This window comes from Cynara cardunculus (assembly GCF_001531365.2).
Source record: "Cynara cardunculus var. scolymus isolate 2C chromosome LG 12, CcrdV1, whole genome shotgun sequence".
NCBI lineage: Eukaryota > Viridiplantae > Streptophyta > Magnoliopsida > Asterales > Asteraceae > Cynara > Cynara cardunculus.
Genome location: NC_037539.1, coordinates 37,689,948 through 37,703,862, shown reverse-complemented (window position 1 = coordinate 37,703,862; position 13,915 = coordinate 37,689,948). Strand labels below are relative to the sequence as shown.

Genomic DNA, 13,915 nt, shown 5'->3' with positions numbered 1-13,915 from the left:
ATAGAGTAAAAACAGGTAAATCATTTACTCTAGCTCCACAAACAAAGAAGTGGAAAATAAAGGAATAAAGTGACTCAATGTTAGAGTATAAATAAAAAATGTTCTAACTAAAAGAAAAGAAAATAGTGTTCAAGCACTAAATAATTAGTGCGTATCAAGTGTCCCTTTAATGTTGTGAATTCCACTTGAGAACTTGATCCCTTTTGTTTTTTCGTACACACAATGCTCGCGAACTGCAAATCGGTAACTTTATGATCGTTCAACAAACCACATTGGCTTAACTCAGTCATGCCACCAAGGCTTCTGAGACGAAGATGCCACAACTTGGATAGATTAACATCGAACATTGACTTGGAAGCTACCGTAACGTCACATGTAATGGTTTGACCCTGTAAAATATAAAGGTAAGCGGACTTTCTCTGAGCTTTCGTTCCCACTAACATTCCAGTTTAACCTTGATAGCTCCACCTTTACCCAAGAACTCATAGCCCTTTTCATCAAGAAAACTAAGAGATATGAGATTTCTTCAAAGCTCGGAAACATGTTTCACATTCTGCATAGGGTTCGGTTCCAAGCGTACACTGATTGTGGCCATTGAGATTATCAAGGTTGATTTCTTATAACCACAATTTGTCAAAATTAGTCCAGACATAGCCTAAAACACCCTTCTAAAAAACAATAATCAACCCAATAAAATGCAATATAACACATAAGTAAGAGACACCAAGATTTGTAATGGTAATTATAAATAGTTCAAGATTTATGGCCAAATTTAACCAAGACCAATAAGTTGCACTGTTACAAGTTACAACAGTGAGCCAATGTAATGACCTGAAAAATTGCATTGGTTTAACCTATGACTAATTCCACACCCAACAACAACTATAGATATATGATCTCTGTAACTTAACAATGATACTAAACAACTATTGGTTTTGTTGGTCTACTGAAGGGGATGTTACAGGTTGTATGTTGGGGAATTTTGATGGCAATGTGAATGTGGCTTCTGCACCACTACTGCCTTTACATGACATTGCTAGAGAGTAGCCCAGTGCACGTGCTACGGGAACCGCCACTGCATTTCCTACTTGAATGTACCTACAAAACATCAAGTTTATCGAAAATTATGTAACATGTTTAACATCAAACTAGCATGTCATAAACTGTTTATGAAACAAAAATCATCAACTTGTTTTCTTACCTCTCTTTGATGGGTCCAACAAGTTTATAGTAATCAGGGAAGCCTTGAAGTCTTGCGTTCTCACGAATTGTCAGCACTCTATCTTGAAGAGGATGAAGAATTGCCTACAAACAGAACATCCATCATTATATGAGACATGATTTACATGTATGTTTTATATGAAACTGCTTTTTAGTTGAGTTTACCTGGTTGTGAGGCTCTGCTCTGGTCACAACTGTAGGCACAGTTTCATCCCACCACATTCGCCCAAACGGTCTGCATATGCACATAAAAAAAGGCATTAAAGAAAACCGAATTTCTGACTGTCATCAGTGTGTGTGTGTGTAAAAGAAACCAGGCAAAACAATTACTTTGATGATCTTCCATCCACAAAAGTCATGGCATAATCAGGAACCTGTTATCAGGTGGAAGAAAACAGAATAAATGTCTAATACCAGAATGTGTCTAATACAAGGTTTTGTGATAATGACATGTATTTATGCAAAACCTACCAAGGGCTTTCCAGAAGGTAAATACACCCTCTCCACATCTGGATCCCATTCAACATGGTTGTCTTTTCGAACCCTGACACCTTTCAAATCCCTGAAATTTGCACCCTGAAAACAATAACATTGAGTGAGTCACAAAGCCACATGACAGAAAGAACACATAGCTTGAACAAAATGTAGCACACCTTTCTCTTGGGAATTTGGCAGACACGCTGGTAATCGTCATCATTTAATTTAAGTGGACGATGATCATATAAAAGATGGTCTGAAGAGTCTTGACCGGATGCTGAGAACCCAGGCATATCTAGACAGCAATTAATAATACTAATTATTATCAATCATTGAAGCAATTGTAGCCATCAAATGAGCTGTAAAATCTAATAGAAAAAACCAAAGAGGCTTTAGAAAAGCAAGCAATATCCAGGCCTTTGTAAAGGAACAAATCATCCAGGCATAATCTAACCCACATACAGAAATATAACCAAACAACTAACCTGGTGAATACAAAAATTGGTTCAAGAAAAACACTAGTGTTCAACATACAAAAACTACACAAAGACATCAATCCTCGATTTTAAAGCAGTAACCAGCTTTCTTTGTAAGACAATTTCTTTCAACTAAAAGTACAAACATGATTAAAGTGAATATTGAACACAGAAGGTTAGTGAATCTAGTATCATGAGGTTGTAAGATATACATATATAGTTCTTGTCATTGCATTATTCTAAAGCTATATAAATTAAAACAGACATAAAGCAGTTGGTAGGAGAGTTATGTTTCACTCACCATCCTTCTTGAGTCTAATAAACTTCTGGAATTCTGTCTTTGGCATCTCTTCATAGGGCATTTCGTCTCTTGTCTCATCATTCGGCACCTAAGAAGTTAAAGTAACACATCTTTTTCACCCCAAGAGATGCTTATACACAAGAAAAAGAAACAGGGCAAGATAAAATTTACTTACAGGAGGAAGATCAGAAATGGCATCACCAAGGAATAGTTCCTTTTCCAATTCGACTTTTTGGCCTTCTTCATGAACAACAGTATTTGACTGCACCCATGAAGTAAATCACCCACAAAATAAAAACATAGTTATATTCAGCATAGATACTTCAGTAGAAGAAAAAACTAAGAAACAAAAGGTTTATGAGAAGATGAGTTACATAAGATTACTGGGGTGGGCTAAACAGTAAGGAGTTAACAATAGTACTTCAATATGCATCCTTCTATTTCAATATGGCATGGTTTGTAGAGGTATTTATTGTCAAACTTCTCAAAAGACATGTCTATTAAAATCACAACACTAGGCATTGTTCTGTATGCCTTCCTCTCTAATCTAATATGACACAATCATCATTTCAGGAGTCAAAAAAATAGTGTTATTAAGTCAAGAGACAAACATGATTTCTGATAAAGATTGAAAAAAAATATTACATCTTAAATATTAGAACTTAAAAGGGCACTACTACATATGTTTTCCAAAGAGACGAGATCACAGTCAAAGTATCATCACTATTCCAATCACATCATATCAACTATAATTTACTTTATAATTTATATATTCCCTTTTATCAGTGGTATGAGAAGCAATACCTCAAATTCCAAAGGAGATACCCCTCTTGTAACAACATTATGAGTTGGTAACGGGTATTGTGGTAGCTTCTGCACATCAAAAGAAGTGTTAAACAGGTTGAACTACAAAAATGTGAAGAACTCGTCACACAAAGAAAGGTTTAAATCACCTCACTAGGCCTGGCACCCCACATAAACATGCGCCTGCGGAACTGTGGAAGTCCATAAGAACCTGCTACCATCAAACCCACCCGCGCTTGATAGTTCATGGACACAAGGCGACCCAAAGCATACCTCCCAAGAAACCCTTTAGCAAACTTCACTATATCTACAACATTTTCCATCAATGCAAATCTTGGCTTTAGATATTCTACAATGTCCATGTAGACAACAAGCTGTTTATTTTTTTCATCCTCTAGAGGTTTATCTTTGTTCCTGAAGCGATTGAATCCACTTATACCCTGACAAGGGGGGCCACCACAAATGACATCAACATCCCCCTACAATCATGACAAACAAGATTTTGGAGTAAGAAAATTGGACAGATTGGTTAGAAATTAATATTCTTAAGTCCTCCCTCCATCCAGAAAAAGATATACAGTTTTCTGTTTTGGGTTTGTCTCAAATAAATACAACCTTTTTCTCTTCTAAAAAGAATAGTCTGTTACAAGATATTGGTTCACAAGTGACAAGTTTTATCAAATGTTGCATTATTGAGAGGTTGTGTGGGTATTTATGGGTCAAACCAATAGTTGCATCTTTATTGGACTGAGAGCAATAAATCACACCTTCAGAGATAAAGAATACTGTTGAACTTACAGGCAAAGGCAAAATCTTTGAATTGAAACCCTTTACTACAAACGCCTTGATCTTGTCATGACAATCACTGATACAAATACATCAAGCATAAGTCAAAGAAAACTGTTATATGAACGTGAATTACGAAAAGAAATTAAAATGCATTTTCATACCACAAGCCCTCCATAGGCTCCCAGGTGTCTTCTTCAGGCCCATAGCCCTTCCATCGGATCTAGTCAAACAAGGATATAAAAAGTAAAATACCATATGACCAAATTTTGAGAGTGCGTATAGGTAACAGAATGCAACAGATAAAGGGATTTCAGTTTGTAAAGTATGATTTTTTTCTTGTAACCCTTGTAACACAATCACAGTAACCAAAAATAAAACAATTGTTCATATCTAGTGGAGGATTTGTGGGGTTCTCTTTATTATATATAACTTTCAAGTATCAATGAAATTAACATGTACGGGATCCTCCTGTAAACTGGCAAATACAATGAAGAGTAATAAGGCACTTTTATCATTTCAATGTGCTACACTGAAACCAACCCTAATGATCTTTCTGCTTTTTTGCCATAAATTGACATCAGAAATCTTAAAAGCAATGGGTGAGTATTCATAGTTATATCTAGATAAGTCATTCTGCTGATAGAACGGATTGGTTTCTAAAAACAGAATATGAACTCTAAATAGCTAAAATCAGATTTCAGTATCTTTATTGATACTTCGTGAACCAAGTTTCTATATGAGCAAGCTTGGTATACCGGTTGAATTGAAGTAGATTACTTAAGGTGCCTTCACACCTGGTGTTTAATTAAAATACCTTAAGGTACAGCCCAGGCTTCTTTATTTCCTTTGGATCACCATAGCAAATAGACAAAACCTTCTCAACTTCAAATACTTCTTCATCAAGTCCATCACTATCATCATCATCGTCATCATCTGCTTCTCCTTCATCTTCTTCAATGCTTGCAGGATTCATTCTCTGTTGGGAATCACCACCTCCAACTAAGGAAAAGGACTGACAAAGCTTCTCCCACTCCTTCAGCAACATCAAAAAATCTTCTGCTGATTCATTCCTCACCTAGAAAACATATTTTCAAGTGTCAAATGTAAGAATAAAAATCTAAGAAAGATAAAAAAGAGATGAAGTATGGATAAGAACACACACCTCTGTCTCTGGATGGTTTAATTTTAAACTTTCACATGCATATCTATTCAGATCAATAGCCCACCTCTGTAATGAAAAACTCTAAGAAATTAGGAGCCCTGGAATTCAAAGCTATACCTATACAGAAAAGTTAAACAAATTCATTACATACCGTCACAAGATTAACATCACCCATATTAGCACCCAGACAAAGTCCTGTAGACATCGCCCCACATCCTGAGTAGAGATCTAGCATCCTCATTTCTGATCTTTTGCCATCTTGAACTTGGGGGACTTCACTAACAACTCCATTAACATCAGACTCGGAAGAAATAGTCGAATCAGATTCATTTCCATCCCCATCGTTATCTGTAATTGGTTGTTCATACAATAAAAATTTTAACCTTTCACTTACTAGTATGTAGCTTAAATGTTTACCATATACTATAAAATATCTTATTAGCAAAATGTACCAGGTGGCAAATTTTGGTAAGTTGAATAAGGCACTAAATATGACATGTCATAGTAATAGTCTCCATCTGCAAGTCTTGCCTGCTTATCAGCAATATCCGCCTGTAAATAGCAACCAGAATTACATGGCATAATATAAAATCAGTTAAGTTACAAATTTCAGAGGTACCAAAGTCCATCCTTACATCTAAGGGCACCCGCACTATCTTAAGCTTCTCTAAAAGGCAATCAAGAGGATTGTCATCCTTTATTTCAGAAAGGAAAACACGTTTATCATCAATAAGATCTGAACAAGCCTGAATAATCTGAAATAGCAATAGAGAGGTGATATTAGAGTTATAGTACATTAAACAATTATATAATAAAATTTAGTAAGCATAATTTCATATGGCTTACTGTATCCTTGGCTCTGTAGAACCATTGAGCACTGAAATATAATGCACAGTCCATTCCTTCAAACATTTCCACAATTCTACAGATGTAGCTGTCCTCTCCCTCACCAGCCTATGCAAAATCAAACTAATCATACTTAGACAATCCTGAGTTTAATTACATGTGCTCACTAAGATTGCTTTCTCATTTTAAGTACAATAAAGCAAACTTGGTATCACATTGCATGTGTCAGAGCAAAAATAACTTGTAAACTTCTTAAAAGTGAGAAAATGGAGACCTGGACGTAACCATCATCTCCAAGTTTAAAGTTTACACGGCCATCAACAAGTGCTTCACTAAAGTGCCTCCTGGCTTGCATAAGCTCCTTTTGAGGCGCCATCCTATCAATTCACAAATAAATAACAGAAAGATTAACATGTATGCAGTCCACATAAACAAGACTTGAGCACTCATTTATCCTACTTCAAAAAATTAATCGTTAAATTTTTACCCTTTTAAAGTTTCCAAGCTGCCACTCTTTCCAGCCTTCTGTAACCCCATGAAAAAAATGAATGTAAGTAAACAAAAGATCCAGCATGTTACACTATCAAACATGAACATGTCAATCACGTTTTAACTAATCATAGATATTGTTTGACCAAATTACTCTTGAAAAATCCCTTAAGAAGAGAAGCAAAGTTCCAAAAAGAAAAAGTCCAAGTCTAGCAAACATGGAACTCCAACATACACTCTCCAAGAAGATAAAACAAAACAAAAACTTGTCTCATGCTTGGCATAGCATTAAACCAGTACAAGACAAAATGAGGAGATGGTACAAATTGGTGAAGTAGTAAACTAATCATGTCAAATTAAAACCCTAAAACCTTTCAAAAAAATTATCATATTGACTTGCTCGTATTCATCTAGCCTTATCCAATTCAGTCTCATCTTGTGATGTCCCTTCCATGTACCAAACACTATACTCTTGGCTCTATTACTAAATGTAAATATATGGGAACCCCATCAAATTACCCTTCAAAAGTTTGTTGACAAAAAAATTCCAATATATATGGAGAAGAAAAGGTCAAGGCTAATCAAGGCTAACCAACATGGAACCTCAACGTACAACTATGTGCATACTATTTTGACACAAGTAGTAGCGTATTAAGCAATTTCAGTTATGTTCAGGCCCATTCAACCCTCAAAAAACTTTTTTTGCAAAGTTGATATCATTATTGTTTATGGTAGCATATCTAAATAAAACTCACATAGTCAAAATGGTTTTGCTTAGCAACAAACAGAATTGCTAAATGTGCTAAACCATTTGACTGACAATAGTTTCTCTTTTGGCAAGATGACACTAAAATCTTGCCAAGGTATCTCATTTGGCTGTTATCAACCTTTCATATTGTCAATGGTACTCTTTTAACTCAAACGATTCCCCCTAGAAAATAGGAATTGAGATTACCATTAACCAACAATTTTACACATGTTATTGCAACTTGGTGGTACAAATTTTTTATGCCATAACAAAATGTCGATTGTATAAAAGGGCGATGCATACACACACCCGCATATTCTCGCATTCAATTAATATATTTAGAACATCTTCACTAAACTCACGTTTCAGATGTTATGACAATCATATAGCAGAACTTGTATGCCATAACACCAGCAAGCATCTTATACATTTACGTTATTCCCACATGTTAATAGTTGATTAATCATGCTAATTTCTAATCACCCTCCATAATCTATACAAATTAAACCAAATTGACAGTACTAGTATTAAAAACATAAATCGAGTCAAAGAAAACCTCACATTTTTTCGCAGATACCGATGAGGCCATCGCTGTCGAGCTTCATCATCAGGGACCGGATCACCAATAAATCGACTCTCCACCTCGTCTTCATCTTCCTCGTCCTCCTTCTTCGGCTTATCCAATTTCTGGCCAGACCTTTTCGCAGGAGAAACCCGATCGAGAACCGCAGAAGCCTCAACAACACCGACATTGGAGGAAATCTCTTCATTTTTATCTTCTACTAGTTTTGGTTTTTTCTCCAAAATAGACGAAGAAGCCGATGCATCATCGTTGGCGGCAGATGACTTCCTCTTACCCCTGGCCATTTTCCGGACAGCGAAGAAAGACAAAGCGACGGAGGAGAGTGCGGCGGAGATGCTGTATAAATGGATACAGTGCAGAGACAAGAGATGTGTGGAAGGGTTTTTATAGGTGGGGATATTGGGCGGGAAGCGAAAACACGTGCTTTAATCGGGTTTGAATTGTGAATTGAGATCTGGAGGGAAAAAATTTGACCAATTAAAATGAATTTAACATTTTCTTTTTTTATAAATATTTCATTTACAGTCACCAAAAAATTGATTATAAAAAATAAAGGAATTTGACCGTTAGAGACACTTCTACTGGTTATGCGTGAAAAATATAGTTAAAATGATAAGCGTAAAAAAAAATTTGGGCATGTAAGTACCTTTAATCTCAAATTCACTCATGAATCGTGCTTGATATACAGATTGATCTGATGCATCTCATCCTAACATGCATCCAAGGATGGAGATCATTTTTTACACCTCTCACTTTAACTCTACTTTTCACCGAAACCAATACTTATATATATATATATGTAATCGTATCAGCTAAATTTTATAAGGTTGTGTTGTTACTTTCTATGTCTTTTTAAAAATGTTTTGTGGATGAGACTATCGTTCTTTTTGTATTGGTACAAGTTAACGAAATAACCATAACTGTATAATTTTAATGACTAAGGGGATGTTTACTAAACGTTTATCCAGTAAGTGTTTACTGGTAATTTTCTTACAGGATGAACACGGTAAGGATGAAAATTTTTACCCGGTAAGTGTTTATTGGTAATTTTCTTACCGGATGAACATGGTAAGGGTGAAAATTTTTACCCGGTAAGAGCAATGATAAAGATGAAGAGTCTTACTCGGTAAGTGTGGGTGACGACTCTTACCCGGGTATGCGCTTACGGGGTAAATTGTTGAATACAATATCATTTTGATGTACTACAATCTTACCTGATAAAATAAATTATAGTGTTGACTCGTAACTCTAAGCACTTACAGGGTAAGCATATAGCTAAACGGCCCCTAAGTGTATTTTTTTTCTGTTTGCTTATTCTGTTACAAAAAAAAAAAACAGATTTCGATTTTCAAGATGGAGGTAGTTTCTAAAGCCGACTCCAATTTGGAATTTGTCGTAAAGTTAACATCTACCGTTTCAACGTGTAAGTGTTGTGTTAAATGAAGGTATATGTGTGTTTTAAAAAGCGAAAAGAATATTGAATTTATGTTTTAAGACTATTCACTGCCATGTAGGGGTGTTCATGGGTTAGGTTGATCGGGTTGAAAACATCTGAACAACCCAACCCAATGTTTGCGATTTGGAAAAATCTTAACACAACCCAACCCAAACCAAAGTGCAACCCAACTCAACCTAATTCGTACGGGTTGGTCGGATTGATACTTTGGTATATTAAAATATTCTTCTAACATTGAATATGTTATTTCTCTACTCATAATTTCTTTTTTATCATCAACCATTTGATACAACTTATCTATATTTATTACGTATATCACATTCAGTTAATTTTCTCAATTTACATATATATGTTCACAGTTACTGAACATATATATGAATGAGTTATATAGAGATGTGAATAGATTAAAAATATGTGTATATGAAAAGCATACATAATATTGTAATTGTCTAATGTATATATTAATATAAATTCAACAATTATATTAAATCCAAAAAATAAAAACATATCGGGTTGGGTTGGGTTCAAATAATAGTAACCCAATATCAACTCAATACCTACGGTTTGACAATTTTACAACTCGATTAGACATTGGGTTGCTTCGGGTTGGGTTATTTAGCAATGGGTTGGGTTGGATTGATCGGATTGATCGGTTGGTCGAGTTTTTGAGCACCCCTACTGCCATGCATGTATTAATCAAGCTAATTTCTTAAATATTGCATCAGCTATGTCAATTACTTTTAATATTCACTTTTATGTTGATGATTTTAGTGTCATCAGTCATTTTATTTTGATTGTGATTTACATGAGATCAATTAGGTGATAAGAGAAACATAATTGAGTAAAGAAGTGCAAAGTGCATACTCATAAATGTTATCTTTATCATCTTCAATCGTCATAAGCGAGGGGTTAGGGGGTCGCGCGCCCCTTGCGGGGGCCAAAGGGCAGCGCCCTATATTTATGGATTTTAACAGTGTTAGACCTAGAGAATTTTAGTTTCCGCATGATCTGGACGAGTTTCAAAAGGTTGGAAACCTTCTAGAAATTGTTTTTGAAATTGGTAGAAACTTGACCAAGTATGGATCAGAGATAGAACAATCAGAGTTTTGCACAATGAAACCAGAGTTCTAGACGTTGCTTTTGATTTTGATACAAATGTAACTACTCCCAAATCTTGTTCGTTAACGGTTATAACCGTCTGTAACCGTTGATCTGGATATATAATGACTCAATCACACAACCTTTGAGATGAGAGTTTTCTCTTAAATTATACCAAAATGAAATTCGTGATACCAAACATAATAAGAGACAAATTATTGTATTTGAAAAGTGACTTTTTATTAGTATTTATTACTAACGTCCTCTTTGTTTTTTCAAAATTACATCTTAATACTTCTGAAGTCTAATTTGTTTAGATGTCTGGATATTAAAAGCTTTTGTTTTGTTTCTAAAATAAGAGCTTAAAAGATCTAAATGTCCTCTGAAATTCTAAGTGGTGAATGTATCACTTAATACCTTTTAACCATAATCTGCCTCTATCAAATGGTTCATAGTTTGGGGACTGGAAGTGATTTGTTAGCAAAAACTATTTATCTTTTATACTTTTGTAAAAAAAAAAAACTACTTATCTTTTATATTTTTACATTAGTTTGACCGATTCATATTTCAAACTTCACACGTAAAAACAAAAAATCTTACTGATCCATATTTCAAACTTCAAGACCACCTCTTATAAATCAGAAGTGAAATCAGACTTCAGACTTCAGCACCTCTTAAAAAACAAATGATACCTAAGTAAAATCAATACAAAAAATATTAACCCACAACGTTTATTAAAAGATAAACGGAAAAGTTTCGATAAATTTAAAATTTTCTCATTTATTATGATTAAGGCTCTGGATTTTTAAAATTAAATAAATTATTAAACTTTTTCATTTTTAATGTTTGAGTCATTGATATTTTTTTGAATAAATAACGTACTGAACTTTTAAAAATTGGTCATTTACAAAATTTTAACCTAAAAAAAGTTACTTTAACTCGCTAGAAAAGTTTTGAAATAGGAAAAACTATACTGGCTTTACTGTTCTCAAACTTTATGTTATCCAAAGCACACACTCAACGTCATCGCTTCCCTTTGCTGCCCCATCGTCAATCCCCTTTTTACATGTTTTTCAATTATCCGTTTTTTATTTGTCTATACGTACTCCATTGAACTGTTGGAAATTAAGGATAACCAAAAGACAAAAATATATCAAAAAGAAGGAAAATCGAAATACAAAAGACAGATTAATGAAAGGGAGATCACTGGCAGGGAGTGGCATGTAACACCCGAGATTTCGAGTTTCCAATTATAATTAATTTCTTTTCACTTTGCCATTTAGGTCGATAATTTATGAAAGTTCTACATGGTTTTCATAGTAGGATAATGGAAGTCGAATCAGACAAGAAAATCGAGAAAAAGTCACAAAACAGGGCCCTTCACGATATGAGGTCGTGACACAAGCCGTGCATCTCATTGTTGGACTGTAGTGTACATAATGGTGCAAGCGACTTTCCACGTGACCTAGGCTCGTAGTCAATGTCACATGAGTCGTCTGACAATGATTTAAAGGTTGGTTTTCAGGGTTTTGACTCATTTCTTCCCACCATTCTTCATCTCCTCTAATGTTTTATACTTGTGGAGCTTAAGGACCGAATTTGGGTCCTTTGAGAACATTTGTCGGTGATTTTGGAATAACCTAGTGGTTGAAGGTAAAGTTTAGCTCTCCATCTTTGATCTAGGGTTTGGTCCCATTTCACCGTCAACCCTAATTCTTCTCTTAGGTTTCTTGGTGTATGTTTTTGGAGTAAAGAAGACGTTCTTAAGGAGCTTTGCACCATAGATCTGAAAGTTTAGCTTGGGGATTTAAAGTCTTCATCAATGGAAGCTAAAGATCGAGTTTGGAAATTAGGTTTAACTTAAACTAGCAAGGTGAGTTTAAATTGTTTTGTGAAAACTTTGTACATTTCAAAAATGTCCATTTTAGAGTCCTAAGATGTTTGGGGTTACTTGCCCTGAAAAAATCCCATATGTTCAACTGCAAAATAAATGGGTTCATTGATAAAAGCCCACAAGACCAAAAACACCAAAAAGTGCCAAAAATCACCCACCAAGTCAGACTGCTCGTTGCCCTAAACAGCACACACATATTTGAAATATGCAAAACATAATAATGCATAATGACTGGCAGGATATATAAAAATTACATCAAGAAGTATAAACGAACTACATTAAGACTATATTTATAGTGTGATGTATTAGAAAGTTAATAGCAACAAGAGAAAAGGCAAACAATAAAGTAGAAAGCAGACTGATGGATGCACAAGTTTAATACCGTGATTTGATCAAACCAATTGTATGGCACTGCCAGAAGGAGTAGAAGATCAAGATCTGATACATACGGGAACAACTATAACTATTGGTATGGTACATATCATCTTTTAGTTGCTCAATACGGATACAAGCTTATGTGTTGAATAGCATTCAGAAACATAGAAAAGCCATCACTCGTAGAAATTACATAAGCCACATACCAGTCATTTGTAAAATTCACAATAACAAAAAAATGACATTACTGTTTGGCTAATCCTTACAACCAATGAACTTGAAAATAAGATTTAAATCAAAATATCGTCATGAAAACTCATATGTATCAAACGACTGTCTTCAAATATGGTATATTTTAGTAATTTTACACTGGAATGATTCAGGAAATTTTGCTGAAATAAACCAACTAAAACTAAAAAGCCAAAACTTTCAAGAAACGTGATTAGGGTTGTTCGGTTATATTTCACACCTTTAGACTAATGAAATTAGGCCACAAAGCAAGTATACAATACGGCCTAACGTCGTCTTTCCAAGTAATAAAGTGGTACAAGTACCGGATTATCGTCCACAGAGATTGTAGCCAAAGTTAGATTAGAGTCCAATGAAAGAGATGATTTCAGATGACGATTTTGAAGACTTTTCTTTGATTTTAAGGCGAATCCAAACAGAATACAGAATATATAAAAGAAGCAAGGGTGTAAGACTTAAGGTGAGACCCAAACACAAATTCTAGCAGCCAATGCTGTAGCAATGCTACAGCAAGCAATGTTTCGAAACTAAGTTTCACCATCTATTTTGAAGGCATTCCTCTCGGACTTCACCATTGCACTATCTTATAGCTTTCCATCCATATCTCTATGTGGTGTCCGGACCGGGGATAGTGACACGATGGTGTTTTCAAAATATATGGATAAACAAATCTCTTCGTTAAAAATCACTCTCTCGAGTYGATTCCYATATCATTCGAGTTGGCGTGTTCTTKATATTTCAYCTCTGAATATATCACACTTTGACACTTTTGACAAGCGACCAACCCGTCGGGAGTTACGTTTTGAAAAACATAAATGACAAGTCTCCTTGTCGGCAACTTTCTCAAGTCTACCTCTTATGTCATCCAAGTTGACGTGCTTAATGATGGCTTATCTCTAAGTCCATCGCACTTTAACACTTTCAAGTGATCAACCCGTCAAGAAGTG

General features: G+C 35.0%; 1 protein-coding gene across 1 annotated transcript; it reads right to left on the bottom strand.

Annotated features, from left to right (window-relative positions):
• Positions 1-718: 718 nt before the first annotated feature.
• Positions 719-8,180, bottom strand: LOC112523130 (DNA (cytosine-5)-methyltransferase CMT3-like). Its single transcript, XM_025132595.1, has 21 exons — positions 7,875-8,180; positions 6,564-6,601; positions 6,351-6,453; positions 6,077-6,184; positions 5,866-5,985; positions 5,683-5,782; positions 5,382-5,578; positions 5,231-5,296; positions 4,883-5,143; positions 4,230-4,288; positions 4,078-4,144; positions 3,429-3,758; positions 3,280-3,348; positions 2,651-2,737; positions 2,476-2,563; positions 1,875-1,993; positions 1,693-1,797; positions 1,552-1,595; positions 1,387-1,456; positions 1,202-1,305; positions 719-1,098 (listed from the first exon to the last, which is right to left on the bottom strand). Exons 1-21 carry the CDS (start codon positions 8,178-8,180, stop codon positions 927-929), a joined length of 2,613 nt encoding a protein of 870 aa, XP_024988363.1. The 3' UTR covers positions 719-926.
• Positions 8,181-13,915: the final 5,735 nt, after the last annotated feature.